This window comes from Macaca thibetana, chromosome 16 (genome assembly GCF_024542745.1).
Source record: "Macaca thibetana thibetana isolate TM-01 chromosome 16, ASM2454274v1, whole genome shotgun sequence".
Classification (NCBI taxonomy): domain Eukaryota; kingdom Metazoa; phylum Chordata; class Mammalia; order Primates; family Cercopithecidae; genus Macaca; species Macaca thibetana.
In genome coordinates this window covers 17,861,693-17,881,337 of record NC_065593.1, presented here as the reverse complement: position 1 = coordinate 17,881,337, position 19,645 = coordinate 17,861,693, and the positions used below count along the sequence as shown (strand labels likewise).

The following is a 19,645-nucleotide window of genomic DNA, read 5'->3' as shown; positions in this document are numbered from 1 at the left end:
AGGGGAGGGCAAGGCAACCAAAGCTTAGGAATGTGGGTGCAAATAAATTCACAGGTTTGGTGGTCAGAAGTTGAAGGTGTTTCCAACTTACAGCTTCCATTTTCACTGTAAAATAGGGAATAAAACCAACTACAGCTATGGATATGGAAGCCATGGGGTCACAGGTTTAAGAAGTATGATGGTTTTGAAATAACAAAATATGATGGTTTTAAAAAATCAAACAGAAAACCGATGAAAGAAATAGAACAGCTGCACAGTAACAGGGGTTGCTATGAACATTAAATGAGACATGTATGTAAAGTGCATGGCACTTTATAAATATTCATGTCCTTCTCCCCTCCTACCACCATCTTAAATGGAAGAAACTGTCTTATATTTGCATCATCTATCATTGCCCATATTTCATGTTCAATTTTTGTTGAATTGGTTCTAAATCTTCACACATAGTAGGTGAGATACATTTTTCGAGTTGGACTGAATCCTTTCGGCAGAACTTGGCTATTACTGTCAGAGGGGTTGCTGGTGCACTGAGAAAAATGGTAGCTCTTGATACTAGACTAACTAAACTTCAGAGAACCTGGATTCTCCAGCCAGGAAAAAGGATTGTGAACTTCGCATGTCATTCCGTCTGTCTCCAAGTCTCAATTTCCCTACCTATTAAACTGGGATACGACACTCGCCAAACCTACAAAACGATAACCAACATGACCGAAAGAGCTTTGTAAACAGTGTAATATACAATCTCAAAGGCTGAACACATTGATGGAATCCTTTGGGGAGGTAATTTTTCACTGTATCAAGAACCATAAAAATGTTGAAACCTATTGACCTAGGCATCTCCTTCCCAGAAATACATCCTACGACAAGGGTTTCCACGCTTTTCCTATCCGTCCACCCAACACATCCCCACAGATGGCACATTCCTAGGTTTTGGACTAACGCCTATTAAGCGAGGATGTGAATCACGTACGATCCCTGTTTTGTTGCCACTCAACAAGATACAGCCCAGTGAAGGAAGTCATTCTGGGAATCATCTGAATTAAGTAATTCACCAAATGCAATATTTCACTTATTAACAAATTAGTTGCAAGTTCCACAACCCATCAAGAGAAGCATTCAAGACTTGGCATTCAAGTTGAGAACTGCCATCCTTATGAAATAACTCAAAGGAATGAAGAACTGCATATACCTATGAATTAGGCTGGTCGGCAATAATGATAGTAACAACGTCAGCTCTTTCCTATCCATTCTCTCATTGCTTCCTCATAAAAATCATGTATGGTGGACAGGAGGGATTTATACCTTCTGTTCTCCAGGTGGAACCATGGGTTTCTATTCACTCAAAATAATTTGACAGCCAACAGGCATAATGGATAGAGCCCTCTTATTTTTTTTTTTTTTTATTTCTTCTAAAAAAAAACCAAAAGGATACAGGTGCAGAACACGCAGGTTTGTTACACAGGTATATGTGTGCCATGGTGCTTTGCTGTACCTATTGATCCATCCTCTAAGTTCCCTCCCCTCACCCCCCAACCCCCAACAGGCCCTGGTGTGTGTTGTTCCCCTCTCTGTGTCTGTATGTTCTCAATGTTCAACTCCACTTACGAGTGAGAACAAGTGGTGTCTGGTTTTCTGTTCCTGTGTTAGTTTGCTGAGGATGATGGCTTCTAGCTTCATCCATGTTCCTGCAAAGGACATGATCTCATTCCTTTTTATGGCTGCATAGTATTCCATGGTGTACATGTACCACATTTTCTCTATCCAGTCTATCATTGATGGGCATTTGGGTTGGTTCCATGTCTTTGCTATGGTGAATAGTGCTGCAATAAACATACGTGTGCATGTGTCTTTCTAGTAGAATGATTTACATTCCTTTGGGTGTATACTCAGTAATGGGATTGATGGGTCAAATGGTATTTCTGGTTCTGGATCTTTGAGGAATCACCACACTGTTTTCCACAATGGTTGAACTAATTTGCATTCCCACCAACAGTGTAAAAGTGTTCCTATTTCTCCACAGCCTCTCCAGCATCTATTGTTTCCTGACTTTCTAATAATCGCCATTCTGACTGGCGTGAGATGGTATCTCTCTGTTGTTTTGATTTGCATTTCTCTAATGATCAGTGATGATGAGCTTTTTTTCATATGTTTGTTGGCCACATAAATGTCTTCTTTTGAGAAGTGTCTGTTCATATCCTTTGCCCACTTTTTGATGGGGTTGTTTTTTTCTTGTAAATATGTTTAAGTTACTTGTAAATTCTGGATATTAGACCTTTGTCAGATGGGTAGATTGCAAAAATTTTCTCCTATTCTGTAGGTTGCCTGTTCACTCTGATGGTAGTTTGTTTCGCTGTGCAGACGCGGACACACCACTCTGAGAGTTTTCATGGCCTGAACGACTGACATTATCTGGCTGTGCATCTTGGGGCACATGGCTTCAACCCCCTGAGTCTCCTTTAACTCAAACTGCTTCCACAGCTGCTGAATGCTTCCAATTGGCTACCTGATGTGAATGTGCTTTGAGATGCAAATACATACAAAGGTGACATGTCTGATGGCTTGCTGGCTCTGTTCCTAAGCCGGAACCAATGATAATACTTCAGGTCCAAAAACTGGCCTTCCCTTTACCCACTCCTGTTACCAACACTCTAGGGTTTCCAGTCAGTCTGCACATTGGCACACCTAGGCATGGATAAAACATGGCCATAACAAGGCAAAATAAATATTTATTAGAAATCAAAAAACCATTTCTTCAATGGCACACACATGTTCTTACTCTTTGTACGATTTCTTCCTTGAACATAGAGTTTCACACACACACACAACACTAAGAACAAGTAGGTAAATGAGAATTTACAAGGATTCGGCACATTCAAGGATAATGGGATGACAATTCTGTGTTTGGAACCAAGATCACAGTAAAAAATATGTAAATCAATGCAGAAATCAAGTACGGCTTACAGGCCCGGATGACGGCCCATCTACCTGGGCCCTGCCCAGAGCGAAAGGACACAGGTCACCAGGCCTTGAGGAAGGAAAGGAATGTCAATAATACTGGACTCTCTCAGGCTGGAGCCTTCTAAGAGCTTAATGACTTCACAGTACAACCTCCAGCACCTTCTCCCACATCCCAGGGAGGAAGGTTAAGCACCTTTTATTCCAAACAGATATATCACATAATGTCTAGAATAATGAATTCTTCTGAGGAAAAGTTTAGCTAAAGGAGCATTTACAACCAAGGCACTATCTGAGCCTGGGAGATCCCATCCCTGGAAAACGCCTTCCCCTGAAATTACTGAAATGTCAATCACGGAGTTTTAAGATGTCCTGATAGACCCATGGGTTCAGTGGGGTGTGGGTGTGGGTGTATGGGGGGGTGGGTGTGTGTGGGTGTGTGTCGGTGAGTGTGGGTGTGCTTTTGTGCACCCTGTGGGCGCACTTGAATTTTCAACTAGTCACAGGGAACATAGGGGACAATGTTGACTGCCAAATGAGACACCTGAGAAAACAGTCCTGCCCCCCAATATAAGCCAACTACAAAGAAAGACTCAAAATGGTGGAATAACTGTACTTTTTAAACTAAACAAATAATGGCTCAGGGAGACATCTGTGGTCCAAGAATCAGGACACTCCAGCCTCCGCAGCTCTAATATGACCTTCCTGCATGACTTTGCCCAAGTACATATTCCTTTTGGAGCATTAGCCTCCGGGGGTAAAACGAAGGAAGTGTTCCTTTTCACTCTGATGCTTCTTGACTCATGGCTTCCCTTGGTAAACCTACCTAGGCTCAGACCTTTTGGCTGAAAGCCTTTTGGGGTGGACAAGGTTGGGAAGAATATCCAATACAGAAAATGGTCTTGCAACCAATTCCATCCAGACCCACAGAGAGCAGCTCTCCATCACGTGTGAGATAACAAACATCCATCTGGCTCTCCATTCCGCACTTGGACAAAAGCTGGCAGGTTAGGCAAATAGAAATCGATAATTGGCTTTATCCATTAATATCTGAGTCAAAGCAATTCTGGATATGGCTTTATCCATCAACATCTGAGTCAAAGCAATTCTGGATATGGCTTTATCCATCAACATCTGAGTCAAAGCAATTCTGGATATGGCTTTATCCATAAGATACGGCTTTATTCATTAATGGATAGGACTTTCTCCATTAATATCCGACACAAAGCAATTCTGGAATTCCCAGCTCCACAGTGTAGAGCGTGGCATCATGAATCCTAACCACTTCCTTTCAGACCAAGATGTCTGTTCAGGCTTAATGCGGGTAGCTAATTCCAGATGTGGAATGCTGCTCTGCAGAATCTCCAGGCTAAAAGGAACCTTACACTTCTTCCAATGACCATTTTCAACAACATCCCTCACTAAGTGCTCGACCAGCTTTTGCTTAAACATCTCCAACATCTGGAGCAGCTGCTGGATTGGATTGAGCCAAAATCTTTCTCAATTTCCTAGTTCTGCCCATTCTGGAACACATCCGCTCCTCCTGCCTCTAGGACAGTCCGCCTCAAATCTTCTCTTCTCCAGAGGCCCATGCCCAGCCCCCACCACTGTGGCTCAGAGTATGCAGTTACTCCCTGGGTCAGCCCGGAGGGCAGGGGCTGCTGTGGACTGTGAAGCCGCACACACCCCAGCCCACCTCTCCCCAACCAGCCCCATCAGGGGCACAGAGTCTCTATCTGCCCAGCTAGTCTGGCACACAGAGTGGCCCAGAGCAGAGCAACTGGCCCAGAGTGCACTGCCAGGTCTGCACTCCTTAGTTTGCCTCAAGCCAGATGAACTAATCAATCGTCATGTTATCTGAAGGCCAAATTTCTATTTCTGCCATTTAAGATTAACACTCACGGTTACTATTTTTATAATTCCACCTCGAACATCTTTACATGAATCCTTTCACTAGCTAATGGTGGCAGAGTGGATTTTCTGGTGGTTTCGGCCCCAGTCACCTGGCAAATCCTTCCGTCTCCACTTCACCTCTGCCCCCAGACTGACTCCGTCTCATTTCAGAAGGAGAACATCAGAGGATGAGGACCTAAAAATAAGCCCAAAGTCTTGGCAAAGGCTTCTCTCTCACAAGCTCCCCCTTCAGCTTCAAAATTCACAGTTAAAAAAAAAAATACTTCGTACCAAAGCAGTTGAGGCATTTTGTTAAATTCCCCCACTGAGACATACTGAGGTATGTGACTAACTGCTGAGTTCTAAGATGGCATCGATCGAGCAGCTGCTATTTCTGCTTCAGCTGAAGCCAAGATCCCAGCGCAGAGGCAGGCACTACTGCGAGGCCAGGACACAGACAAGAGCCAGGCCCTTTCACCCAGATCGCAGTGGCCCAGCAGGACTTGCCCGGCGTGTCTCATGCAGACTTTTGTGTGTGTGAAGAAAAGCTTTTTGTCTGGCTCTGGGCACCTTGAGGCCAAATATATAATACTTACATCCAGCCCCAAAGCTCCCAATCTGTCTCCACTTTTAAAATCACATACTTCATTGTAGTAATTTTCATTCTTAACTGAAATGTCTTTTCCATATTGAAAATTTAAACCCTGTATTACTTATGCTACTAAAAACCTGTCTCAGCTTGAGGCAGTGTGAACCTTGGGGCGTCAGGGGACGTTCACTCCAAGGATGGTCTCCTTTTCCCTGAAGGGTTCCGGAAGGATGTTTCCCGAGCTCATTCCCTTCCTCCCCCAGGATATCCGGCTTAACTCCGTCCCCTGCACACTCTGGGATGGGATCAAGGGTCTCCCCAAATTCAGGCAACCCAGTCACAGCAGGAGAGACGGTACAACGTGTGGGCTGGGGCTGGGGCTGTCAGGGGAAAGCTGGCAGGAGGAAAGGCGCCTCTCCCTGCTCCTCAAGGCTCCTGCCCCTTCCCTGCCACCCATCTCTCCCAGCCAAGCCCACCTGCAACTGGTAAAACCAGAGGCTTCCCCCAGGACTTCAGGAGGCTCCCAGGCTCCAGACTGCTGCTGGCTGTAGGTTTACACCAACTCTCTGCCCAGGAACAAAATCCAGGATGTTTCCCACTCAGACAAACTGACAACTGCCCCTCAGTTCAGACACCCACTGAGCACTGAGCATGAGGGCGCACTCTGCTGCTACACCAGCAGAGCCAAACTCCATCATCCCTCAAAGCCTCTCCGCATAGGCCGTGACTCCGCCTGCAGCGCCAGACAGCGCACGCGCACGCCGGCGCCGGTTCCGCTTCTACACCGACGTTTCCGGGAAATCCTCTATTTCTTCAAAGGCATTGAGAGTGGTTTTGCTGTTGTTCCTGGAAGAATCTTGGATTTTGTTGAAATCTGCTTTTTAAAAAATATATATTTTAGAAATAGATCACTCTGCATAATGTGTTTCTTTGTCTTTTGTTTTTTTTTCCTTGTCTTTTTTTTTTTTTTTTTTTGAGATGGAGTTTCACTCTTGTCACCCAGGCTGGGTGAACGCAGTGGTGCGATCTCAGCTCATTGCAACCTCCACCTCCCAGGTTCAAGCAATTCTCCTGACTCAGCCTCCCGAGTAGCTGGGATTATAGGCACCCACCACCACGTTCAGCTAATTTTTGTATCTTTAGTAGAGACGGGGTTTTGCCATGTTGGCCAGGCTGGTCTCAAACCCCTGATCTCAGGTGAGTCACCCGACTCGGCCTCCCAAAGTGCTGGGATTACAGGTGCGAGCCACCGTGCCCGGTCTGCATGGTGTGTTTCTATGGCTTAGGGCTACACCGTTTTAAAAGTCATGCCAACTAGAGTTCTAAAAGTCAGAGCTGGAAGAGACCTAAGCAGCATTTCCATTCAGCCCTCCCATTTGACAGATGAGGAAAGTCAGGACCCTTAGATTTGATCTGCCCAAGGTTATGTGGTCTGAGACAGGAGTGGACACCGTGTCACCTCACAGCAACAGTTACCTGTTCGTCTTACAGGCCCCGGGTCTTCGTTAAGGAAGGAGACGTGCGTCTTCCATTCAGTCCACTTCACCTCATTGATCCTGCAAGTGGGATCATCATTCTTACTATTTCACCAGTGCCTCACTGAGTGCAAACAAATAACCCTGGTTTGGGACGTCCTGGTGTCTACACAGCTCCCCTTCTGTCTGTCCTGGAGATCAGGAGCACCCCTGACCCCAGTGGTCACACTAGCGTTGTTGGAGTTTGAACTCTATCCCCATCTGCATGTCCCCAGGCCTCAGAGAATCAGTTCTCCTTCCACTGTAGGGAACTCAGAAATCCTGTAAGTTGCTCAGACAGGTATAAAGGATCCAACTTCAGACAACAGCAGCTGTGCCTGACTGGTGACAGCCCAAGGGGAAGCGGGGACAGACAGAGGGAGGGCCCAGGCCGCGAGGGTGTGAAGATTAAACTCCAAGTGTAGCTGGGGTTGAGGAGGCACGAAGAGCCTGTGGTTAGGGTCTATGCCCTAACAAGAGTGGGTGGCGTCTGAGGTGTTAGAATACAACCATAGGCATTGATGTGACTTAAATTCACATCCAGAGGTCTCTAGAGTGAGGGTGGCAACATCAGAAATGTTCGTTAGGGTAATCATTGCAGTCAGAAATGAAGCTTTCCAGGGGGTGGGGTTTCAGTCAGAGAAGTGAGTTAAGGTCATACTTAAAGAAGGTGGTCCGTGGGCTCAGGCAGCTGGGTCAGGGTAGGAGGAGGTGGGCTTATCAGAAAAGGTGGTCATGGAACCGGGCGCGGTGGCTCACACCTGTAATTCCAGCACATTGGGAGGCCAAGGGGGGGTGGATCACTTGAGGCCAGGAGTTCAAGACCAGCCTGGCTAACACGATGAAACCCCGTCTCTACTAAAAATACAAAAATTATCCAAGCGTGGTGGCGTGTGCCTGTAGTCCCAGCTACTGGGGAGGCTGAGGCGTAAGAATCGCTTGAACTGGGGAGGCCAAGGTTACGGTGAGCAGAGATCGCACCACTGCACTCCAGCCTGGAACTTCATTTAGAAAGAAAGAAAGAGAGAGAGAGAGAGAGAGAGAAGGAGGGAGGGAGGGAAGGAGGAAAGGAAGGAAGGAAGGAAGGAAGGAAGGAAGGAAGGAAGGAAGGAAGGAAGGAAGGAAGGAAGGAAGGAAGGAAGGAAGGAGAAAAGGTGGTCATGGAATAAGTAAGGACTTTAAAAAAAAAAAAAAAAAAGCCAGAGATCTGTCAAAGTAGCCATGTCACTTTCCATCTGCCAGGGGCAAAATGGGACTCAAGTCACCTGGGGTCACAGGAACTCACACAGGTAAACAGCAGGAAAAGGAGTGCCAAGCAGGCAGATCTTCCCTAAACCAGATAGCAAACAGAGAGAGACCGCGGAGGCACCTTCAGAAAGGCAGAGAGAGGGGCTGGGCGTGGTAGCTCACGCCTGTAATCCCAGCACTTTGGGAGGCCGAGGTGGGTGGATGACCTGAGGTCAGGAGTTCGAGACCAGCCTGACCAATGTGGTGAAACTCTGCCTCTACTAAAAATACAAAATTAGCTGGGTGTGGTGGCACATGCCGGTAATCCCAGCTACTCAGGAGGCTGAAGCAGGAGAATTGCTTGAACACAGGAAGCAGAGGTTGCAGTGAGCCAAGATCGTGCCATTGTACTCCAGCCCGGACAACAAGAGCAAAACTCTGTCTCAAAAACAGAAAAAAAAGAAAAAAAAAAAGCAGGGAGGGGAGCCACTGTTGGCAGTCTCCTTCTCTTTCTCTTCTGAAGCTCGGGAACCCCCATCCCAGGGCCCTATAACCCCATAAGCAAATTCCTTCTTCCGAGGAGGCCACTGGGAGAGACAGCAGCTGTGGTTATGGTGAGCAAGCAGCGGCACCGTTTCTCTAACATCTTGTCACTGACCTGCCCCTCTCTGCCCACCCCAAAGACCACAGCCCCAGGGCCCTTCCCCCTTGGTTACCGCAAACACAGTCGGAAATCTTCCTCGGCCACTCGGCACAGCTCTCCCATCCGGAATCTGCTCCTCAGCCATTCTGGTAACATTTTCTCAAACTCCAAGATGGTCCTGGCTCTCTGGGGACATAAGCAAGTCTAAGGAGTAGGCACTCACACTCACAAGCACACACAAGTGCACACACACTGTCAGTGAGCCCACTCCCCCCTCGCCCCATGCTTAACGGATCGGAAGGGTTTGGCTGATCTACAGAATTCAAAGACAAAAAGCAGGCCAGGCGCGGTGGCTCACACCTGTAATCCTAACACTTTGGGAGGCCAAGGCAGGTGGATCACCTGAGGTTAGGAGTTCAAGGCCAGCCTGGCCAACATGGTGAAACCTGTCTGTACTAAAAACACAAAAATTAGCTGGGCCTGCGTCAGACGTCTGTAATCCCAGCTCTCAGGAGGCTGAGGCAGGAGAATCACTTGAACCCAGGGGTTGAAGGTTGCAGTGAGCTGAGATCCCTCCACTGCACTCCAGCCTGGGCGACAGAGCGACACTCCATGATATAAATAGTATTTCTGAAAGCCCAGGAGCTTCCTATCTGACAGGGCTGGGGTCCTGGAATCCCATGGCAGAGGACCATTCAAACACCATTTAGTCCCACCCCCTCCCAGGCTTGGAACCTCTCTGCTGTTTCCTGGCCATAATTTTTACAGTCTCTCTTGTAGCAGTATCAACAAACCAATTAAGAGGGCCTTGGCCAGGTACAGTGGCTCACACCTGTAATCCCAGCACTTTGGGAGGCTGAGGCAGGTGAATCGCTTTGAGCTCAGGAGTATGAGGCCACCCTGGGCAACATGATGAAATCCCATCTTTACAAAAAATACAAAAATGACCCAGGTGTGGTGGCGCATGCCTGTAATCCCAGCTATTTGGGAGGCTGAGGTGGGAGAATCGCTTGAGCCCGGGAGGCAGAGGTTGCAGTGAGCTGATATCGCGCCACTGCACTCCAGCCTGGGCGACAGAGCAAGACCCTGTCTCAAAAAAAAAAAAAAAAAAAAAAAAAAAAAAAAAAAAAAAAAAAGGAGGGCCTTAATAATGAGAAACTTCCATGTGTCACATCAAAGTTTTTCTCCCTGTAGCACCCCCATGTACCTCTGCCTTCTGGGACCACAGAAGGGGTCTGCTCCCTGTTTCACAGGTTGCTCTGTAGATATCTGAAGGCACTCTCATCTTTATCAATAAGCATTTCTTTTTCTTTTTTTGAGACAGAGTTTTTGCTCTGTCACCCAGGCTGGAGTGCAATGGCATGATCTCGACTCACTGCAACCTCCACCTCCTGGGTTCAAGCGATTCTCCTGCCTCAGCCTCCTGAGTAGCTGGGATTACAGGCGCCCACTACTACACCCGGCAAGTTTTTGTATTTTTAGTAGAGATGAGGTTTCACCAGGTTGGCCAAGCTGGTCTCAAATTCTTGACCTCAGGTGATCCACCCGCCTCAGCCTTCCAAAGTACTAAGATTACAGGGGTGAGCCACCATGCCTGGCCGCCAACAAGTATTTCTTAAGAGGCAGTCTCCAGTCCTCTCCCAAACCTGGTTACCACCTCAGGACCCATCCTATGCATTGGTTTCCTCAGCACGTAAGAAGTGTTCAGGCCAGGATAGAATAGAGCAGAACTGTCACCTCCATTGTCCTAGGCACTGTACTCCTCTTAATACAACCTAAGGTCATACTTCAACATCCATCAATCACACTGTCAACCCTGAGCACAGCACCCCTGTAAGCCTGAGTTTTTCTACACATGCCGTTGCACAGCCACACTTCGTAGACCCTACACTCAAAGAACCTAGGCTAAGGCTTCCTCAATCCTGGCCACACACTGAGCAGCTTGTGCAGATTCTCAGGCCCCACCACAGACCCACTGGTGCTGACAGTAGTCAATGACCATGTGCTGAACTGAATCCCATGGAGGCCCCCACACTGGGGTCTCCACCTAGACTCACCTGCAGGCGCCAGATACGCTCGCTCTCCTTGGAGACGTTCTCCACAGTCTCGCCCATCAGGGCAATGAGCATGTTGAGGAGCAGAACGAAGGTGAGGATGACGTAGGTGATGAGCAGGAACAGAAAGAGAATGGGATACTTGGAGTTCTGCTGGATGTTCAGGTCACCCAGGCCGATGGTGAGCTTGAAGAGTTCCAGCACCGCGTCGCTGAAGCTGCCGTAGGAGCTGCAGTCCTTGTTGTCTTTGGGACACTTCTCGATCAGTGAGGCCAGGGCTAGGGGAACATAACAGGGTGCTCTCCTCAGCTCTCCGCCTGGTGAATTACTCTACAAGCTTGCGTGTATTTGCCCACACGACAAGCCTGCTGCCTCCTTCTCTCTGGCCATTAAATCCCATCTCCAGCTTCAGGTCCTCCCAAAGCCTCATCAGGCTGGCTTCTCTGCCCTGGCCTCCTGCAGAAAGCCCTTCCACCTAACAAAGCCCAGAGTCTTCTCTACTTCCTCTACCCCACAGTCGGCCCTTGATCACTTCCAGCCTTGCAGAGTTGCTAATTATAATCCACGTGTGTGTCCCTGGCTCCCCAGCTAGTCTTTGAGCTCCTGACTTCCTCTAGCCTGAGTCATTTCCCTCAAGGCTGTAAGATCCTGAGTCTCCTCCTAATGCTCTGTTGTGAGTTCCCCATGAGCAAGACCAGGCTCACACTTCCCTTCTTTCCAACACACCACAATAGAGGTTCACTGCTGGATGGATGGATGGATGGATGGATGGATGGATGGATGGATGTGGATGGATGGATGGATGGATGGATGATTAGATGGATGATTGCATGGATGAATGAATGGATGGATGGATGGATGAGTGATTAGATGGATGGATAGATAGATGATTGGATAGATGGAGGGAGGGAGGGATGGATGGATGGATGATTGGATGGATGGATGGATGGATACAGATGGATGGATGGATGATTAGATGGATGATTGCATGGATGAATGAATGGATGGATGGATGGATGGATGATTGGATGGATGATTGGATGGATGGATGGATGGATGCATGGATGGATGATCAGATGGATGGATGGATAGATGATTGGATGGATGGAGGGATGGATAGATGGATGATTAGATGGATGGATGGATTGATGGATGGATGATTAGATGGATGGATGAATGGATGGATGGATAGATGGATGGATGGATGGATGGATGGATGGATAGATGGATGGATAGATGGATAGATAGGTGGATGAGCAAATTAAATGAGAGAGTAAATAGATGGATTAATAAACAAGCAGGTGAAGGAGCAAATAAATAAGCAAATTGTGACCCAGAAAAGGTACCAGACAGATGGACACAGCTACCTAATTTCAAATGTCAATGGTCACTGAAGAAAAGAAAAAAAAGCAACTGGTATGTGGGGGGAAACGATCTCTCTATGCAGAGCTTAGAAATACAACCAGATGGTGCTGTTCCCTCTGTCGTACATGGAGAGATTTTAAGAGGGGGGGCTCCTTCCTGGTCCCAGCAGACCAGAGAGGCTCTCACAGTTATATCTAAAGCAAACTGTGAGAGCAACATGATGTGAAACCCAAAGGAAGTTGCCTCAGGGCATTACTTTGCTCCTACTTTGCAAAGACCATCAGTCGAGTTTCTGTGGACTTTAGTTTCCCCATCTGTAAAATGAGGCTGAAAACACTTGCAGGACCTGTCTTAGGTCATGAGGGCCACATAAGCAATGAATGGGAAAGCCAGAGGTGTACACCACACAGTGAAGCTGGATTATGAGTGGCTGGCCTGGTTCAAATTCCGGAGTCTCTAAGCCTCAGCTATCTTATGATCGGGGCGACGACTCCCACTTGATCAAGTTGTTGAGAGAAGTAAAAAGGTAATGCTTGGAAAATGCCAAGCTTGGCAGGTGCCCCACTGGTAGCTGGTCTAATTGCTGCTGAGGCCACCATGTGCTTTGTCATTTTGACATCTGAATAAAGTGTTTATAAATGTGGGAGTTACTATCATTTATAAATCAATTACCTACTCCAAATCCAAGCAAAAAAACGATATATACGAACAAGAACTTCAAAACATCATGCAAAATGACCTACAAAGAAATAAACATAATTCAAGAGTAAGATATAAGCACATATTCACGGTCCCCTGATCTTCCTGCTTCCCACCCTCTCCCACCTCCCCCCTAACCATCTCCTCACTCACTTAGGCCACTCTCCCTTCCCCCAGCCAAATCCTCCTGATGCTCCAACACTCAGCTCTGAATCCCACCTCCTCCAGGAAGCCTTCTGTTTCTGCTCTAGCCCCAGGTTCTCTTCTCCCTGTGATTCACCCTGTGCCTTTCACCATAGGGTCTCACATCTGGAATCCTCACATTCCTGGGGGCAGTGGCATGCTGGAGCCAGCTCACAACAGCTCGCAATAGCTGTTAACTTCTCATGAAGCTTGTGAGCTGGTTGTTACACACAGCCATTATTCAGAACTAAATCAAACTTTCAGTTATACGATGAATAAGTTCTGGGATCTAATGGACAGCATGATGGCTGTAGTTAATACTGTGTTGTGGATTAGAAATTTGCTAAGAGAACAAATGTTCTCACCCCACAAAGAAATGGCAACTATGTGAGGCGATGGGTATGTTAACTAATTTGAAATTGGGAAACATTTCATAATATATACCTATATCAAATCCTCACATTGTATATCTTAAATTTATACAATTATATATGTCAACTATACCTCAATAAAGTTGGGGATAAGGCCGGGCGCAGAGGCTCATGTCTGTAATCCTAGTACTTTGGGAGGCCAAGGCGGGCGGATCATGAGGTCAGGAGATCAAGACCATCCTGGCTAACACAGTGAAATTCTGTCTCTACTAAAAATACAAAAAATTAGCCGGGTGTGGTGGTGGCACCTGTAGTCCCAGCTACTCAGGAGGCTGAGGCAGGAGAATGGGGTGAACCCGGGAGGCGGAGCTTGCTGTGAGCTGAGATCGTGCCACTGCCCTCCAGCCTGGGCGACAGAGCAAGACTCCATCTCAAAAAAAAACAAAAGAAAAAAGAAAAAAAAGTTGAGGATAAATTATTATTTGTATTGCCAAAAAATTAAACCATATAAAACTTACAATTAAATAAAGTAAGTTATATTTAAAACAGAGACAAGCCGGGCGCAATGACTCAAGCCTATAATCCCAACACTTTGAGAGTTCGAGGTGGGTGGATCGCCTGAGGTCAGGAGTTGGAGGCCAGCCTGGCCAACATGGCAAAACCCCGTCTCTACTAAAAATACAAAAATACAAAAAAAAAAAAAAATACAAAGGTGGCACTCACCTTTGATCCCAGCTACTCCAGAGGCTGAGGAAGGAGAATTGCTTGAGACCAGGAGGAAGAGGTCGCAAGGAGCCTAGATCGTGCCACTGCACTCCAGCCTGGGAGGCAGAGCAAGACTCCATCTCAAAAAATTAATTAATTAATTTAATTAAATAAAACAAAGACAATAAATGTTCAAAACTCATCCCCGTCTAGTTATTTCACTATATTTACAATTGTGTGTGCTTTTGAGGTTACTTATCTCTATGATAGCCATATGGCAGGAATTCTAGAGTGGCGTGGATCTGCATGTTTCTCCCTAACTCCACGTCCAGTAACATAATGTTGGTAGCTGGAAACTGGCCCTGGGAGGAGAACAGTAGTCTGCCCTTCTCTTCGATTTCACTTTCCGCAGTTTTGGTTGCCTGTGGTCAACTAAGACCCAGAAATCTTACACACAATACAATGTTCTGAAAGAGAGAGACAACGCTCACCTACTTTTATTACAGTGTATTGTTATCGTTGTTCTGTTAGTTATTGCCATTAATATCTCTGTGCCTAATTTATAAAATACATTTTAGAAATTCCACATAGCCAGTTGAGTCTTAAAATCATTTGTTGCTTCCCCCCACCCGCCCCCAGCACTTTGGGAGGCCGAGGCAGGCGGATCACCTGAGGTCAAGAGTTGGAGACCAGCCTGGCCAACATGGTGAAACCCCGTCTCTACTAAAAATACAAAAATTAGCTGGGCCTGGTGGCGCACACCTGTAGTCCCAGCACACCTGTAGTCCCGCTGGGGCGGGAGAATTGCTTGAGCCCGGGAGGCAGAGGTTGCAGTGAGCCAAGATCGCACTATTGCACTCCAGCCTGGGTGACAGAGCGAGACTCAGTCACCAAAAAAAAAAGAAGCAAAAAAGTATTCTAAGACTCAACTGGCTAAGTGAAATTTACAATAAACTGTATTGTATAGTATATTTTCATTATTTGCATAGATGTATATGTATAGGAAAAAACAGCATATTATATAGGGTTTGGTACTATCTGCAGTTTCAGGCATTCATGGGGGGTCTTAGAACATTTTCCCCAAGAATAAGGCGGGGCTACTGTATTTACATCATGAAAATTAGTAAATGCCACAAATCAGAGATTGATTGACTCATTGTTTTGTTGATATCTAGATCTAAATGATTTAAGACAGTAATGGAGAAACTATTAATCCAGATCAAATTTAAAATGTGTTCTGTCCACAGCCTTTACATTGTGTATAGCACAAAAATACCAACAGAATATTCTTCTGATATTTGCAAACTAGTATCCAATTCAGCAAAGAAGTTGCTCACATCATTGATAAACAAGTAAAGTTCAACATAAATCTTAATTGTTTTACTTTAATCACTGCTTATAAAGAAAAATCTCAACCAACATTCATATCTGAACAGCACTCTTCCGTCAATTGCAACCAAAAGTTGACAACAAAAACTAGAATTCAATAAAAAGCAACAAATAGGCCGGACGCAGTGGTTCACGCCTGTAATCCTAACACTTTGGGAGGCCGAGGCGGGTGGATCACCTGTTCAGGAGTTTGAGACAATCCTGGCCAACATGGTGAAATCCCATCTCCACTAAAAATACAAAAAAAGCTGGGCGCGGTGGCTCAAGCCTGTAATCCCAGCACTTCGGGAGGCTGAGACGGGAGGATCACGAGGTCAGGAGATCGAGACCATCCTGGCTAACACGTTGAAACCCCGTCTCTACTAAAAAATACAAAAAGCTAGCCGGGCGAGGTGGCGGGCGCCTGTAGTCCCAGCTACTCGGGAGGCTGAGGCAGGAGAATGGCGTAAACCCGGGAGGCGGAGCTTGCAGTGAGCTGAGATCCGGCACTGCACTCCAGCCCGGGCGACAGAGCAAGACTCCGTCTCAAAAAAATAAATAAATAAATAAAATACAAATACAAATACAAATACAAAAATTATCCAGGCATGGTGGTGCATGCCTGTGATCCCAGCTACTCTGGAGGCTGAGGCGGGAGAATTGCTTGAACCCAGGAGGAAGAGGTTGCAGTGAGCCAAGATCGCACCACTGCACTCCAGCCTGGGCAGCAGAGCGAGACTCAGTCTCAAAAAAAAAAAAAAAAAAAAAAAAAAAAAAGCAACAAATTATTCTAAGACTCAACTGGCTACGTGGAATTTACAATAAACTGTATTGTATAGTTTCATTATTTTCAAATTGCGTGATACATATCCTTTACATAGTAAACTGTATGATAAGTGTATGTGTATACGTACATACACGTATATATATACATATTCCACCCCCCCACACACACACACAACACACACACACACACACAGAGCGGTTGTTAAATGTTTACCAGCACACCACTGCCCAGGAGTGGGAACATTCCTCCACGAAGTGTACCCCTCCCCAGCGCCCCACAAGCCTGGGGGATTTAAGGTCTGGACACGTAAAGCCTGACGGAAAGCAAAGGGAGCGCATGGCATTCGGGAGAAAGAGCAAGTGACCTGCCCCTCTTCCTCTCCAGATCTCAGTTTCCCCATCTGAAAAAGGGCCCTCCCGCCGGCACAGCTCCCAACGCACCTTCTGGATCATGACGCTGTACATGCCCATGGACTGGAACCCCCTCGTGTAGTAGAGCATGTTAGCCCAGCCCAGGGCCATGGCCAGCACGAGGCAGGCGAGGTACTCTTTGTAGGCAAACAAGTACAAGAAGACAGACAGTATCACAAGCACAGCTTGGATAAAACTGTTCAGGAGACACAGGAAACACGGGCCTTACTTACTTCTCAGCATCAGGGCAAAGATATGCAAATCCCCCAAACCTCCCTTAAACCCCCTAAGCAGTCATCCCAGTGACGGATGCTGAAGACACCGGAATCAGGCTGCCTCAGATCCATTTGGCTACCATAGAATTCAGCCTGTAGAGACAGCACCAGATGCCAGTCACAGCAAGTGGTAAGCTGATTGCAGCTGGTGGGGACTTAAAAAAAAAACACACATCCACAGGGCCGCAGAAGATTCTAGGGTGCTGCCCCGGAGGCCCTATATTTTTTAAATTACCCACACGGGCCTGGCGTAGTGGTTCACGCCTGTAATTCCAACACTTTGGGAGGCCGAGGTAGGAGAAGCGCTTCAGGCCAGGAGTTCAGGACCAGCCTGAGCGACATAGTGAGACCTTGTCTCTACAAAAAAAAAAAAAAAAGTAGAAAAACAATCTAAATCACCCACATAATTTCTGATTCCCACGTCGATTTGAGAACTACTGGAGTAGACTAAAGATGTGGTAAATGATTGCATTTTTAACCAAAATGACAAAAACTGCCAATATCTATACTTTTAAGCCAATTATAACAAAAGTCCCCCAAACCCTACTTTTTAAATCGTGGTGTTTTTTTTTGGGGGGGTGCGGGCAGAGACCGAGTCTTGCTTTGTCACCCAGGCTGGAGTGCGGCGGTGCTTTCTCGGCTCACTGCAGCCTCCGCCTCCCAGGCTCAAACGATTCTCCTGCCTCAGCCTCCCTAGTAGCTGGGATTACAGGCGCCCACCACCACACCCGGCTCATTTTTGTATTTTTAGTAGAGACGGGGTTTCACCATGTTGGCCAGGCTGGTCTCGAACTTCTGACCTCAGGTGATCCGCCCACCTCGGCCTCCCAAAGTGCTGGGATTACAGGCGTGAGCCACCGCGCCTGGCATTAAATCTTTTTAAAGTATGATATATGCTAAATGAAATAAGCTAGATGACTCCACTATATGACTCCACATATGAGGTACCTGAAATAGTCCAATTCACAGGGAAAGAAGGAAGAATGGTGGTTACAGGGGGCTAGGAAAGGAGAGGAATAGGGGCTGTTGTTTAATGGGTATGGAGTTTCAGTTCTGCAGGACAAAAACAGGTCTGAAGACTGCCCAACAATGTGAATGTACTTCAAAGTATTAATTTGTATGCTTAAAAAACGGTTATGGCCGGGCGCGGTGGCTCACGCCTGTAATCCCAGCACTTTGGGAGGCTGAGACAGGCAGATCACGAGGTCAGGAGATCGAGACCATCCTGGCTAACACGGTGAAACCCCGTCTCTACTAAAAAATACAAAAAATTAGCCGGGCGAGGTGGCGGGCGCCTGTAGTCCCAGCTACTCGGGAGGCTGAGGCAGGAGAATGGCGTGAACCCGGGAGGCGGAGCTTGCAGTGAGCTGAGATCCGGCCACTGCACTCCAGCCTGGGCGGCAGAGCAAGACTCCGTCTCAAAAAAAAAAAAAAAAAAAAAACGGTTATAATGCTAACTTTTATGTTACGTGTATTCTATCACAATTAAGTTTTGTTTGTTTTTGGTTTTTTTTTTTTTTTTTTTTTTTTTTTTTTGAGACGTAGTGTCGCTCTATTGCCCAGGCTGGAGTGCAGTGGCACGATCTCAGCTCACTGCAGCCTCCGCCTCCCGGGTTCAAGCAATCCTCCTGCCTCAGCCTCCCAAGTAGGTGGGATTACAGGTACATGCCACCATGCCTGGCTAATTTTTGTATTTTTTGTAGAGAGAGGGGGGTTTCACCAGGCTGGTTTCGAACTCCTGACCTCAGATGATCCACCCACCTTGGCCTCCCAAAGTGCTGGGATTACAAGCACGAGCTATCGTGCCTGGCCCATGGTTAAAATGTGTTTAAGTACAATATATCGCAAACATACAAAATCAAAATCTACTCCTACACAGTCATATGCAGACGTCGGGATAAAAACACTGTCTTATAACATCAGGCAGTTTCCGAAATTATAAAACAGCTAACAAAAGTCACAACACAGGCACGGTTGTAAGAGAAACCATCGGATTCATCAACTGCATTTTAGACTGAAACGAGGAAGAATGTCTCCCTCCACGCTAACAAAACAAATAAGAAGCAGAAGAGGCCAGCGCAGGAGCTCATGCCTGGAATCCCAGCACTCTGGGAGGCCGAGGCAGGCAGCTCACTTGAGGTCAGGAGTTCAAGACCAGCCTGACCAACATGGCGAAACCCCGTCTCTACTAAAAATATAAAAAGTAGCCAGGTGTGGTGGCACACGTCTGTAATCCCAGCTACTCGGGAGGCTGAGGAAGGAGAATTGCTTAAATCCGGAAGGTGGAGGTTGCAGTGAGCTGAGGTCACACCATTGCACTCCAGCCTGGGCAACAAAAGTGAAACTCCATCTCAATTAAAAAAAAAAAAAAATCCATAAACAGGACTGCTAAGGCTGTTCCTGCCTTCTCCACTCCATGCTGCCTTCTGCTTGGGGCTCCGTGACAGGTGGAGTCGGCCATCATCACCACCTCGGCCTCCCAGAGTGCTGGAATTACAGGCATGAGCCACTGCGCCCGGCAGCCCTGACATTTTCTGACCCTCTCCATGGGCGTCTACGTGTCTCCTGCTGGGAGGAAGACAGGAGAGCCCTGGCGTGTAACCACGG

The 19,645-nt window shown here is 46.9% G+C and overlaps 2 protein-coding genes across 3 annotated transcripts in view; one reads left to right on the top strand and one right to left on the bottom strand.

The window, feature by feature from the left end:
* Positions 1-2,524, top strand: part of ASPA (aspartoacylase) — a 37,348-nt gene extending 34,824 nt beyond the window's left edge. The window contains exon 7 of one of the 2 annotated variants that reach the window (XM_050765843.1): positions 2,359-2,524. In XM_050765843.1, coding sequence (XP_050621800.1) covers positions 2,359-2,403 — 45 coding nt within the window. In that variant the 3' untranslated portion in view covers positions 2,404-2,524. The other variant, XM_050765844.1, reaches the window with a different exon arrangement.
* A 182-nt stretch (positions 2,525-2,706) lies between these two features.
* The window catches only part of TRPV3 (transient receptor potential cation channel subfamily V member 3), a 51,582-nt gene continuing 34,643 nt past the window's right edge, over positions 2,707-19,645 (bottom strand). The window contains exons 13-18 of the mRNA XM_050765882.1: positions 16,794-16,959; positions 12,913-12,979; positions 10,879-11,153; positions 8,895-9,007; positions 6,914-6,993; positions 2,707-6,314 (exon numbers count right to left, since the gene is read on the bottom strand). Coding sequence (XP_050621839.1) covers positions 6,217-6,314; positions 6,914-6,993; positions 8,895-9,007; positions 10,879-11,153; positions 12,913-12,979; positions 16,794-16,959 — 799 coding nt within the window. The 3' untranslated portion in view covers positions 2,707-6,216. The remainder of the gene's footprint in view (positions 6,315-6,913; positions 6,994-8,894; positions 9,008-10,878; positions 11,154-12,912; positions 12,980-16,793; positions 16,960-19,645) is intronic.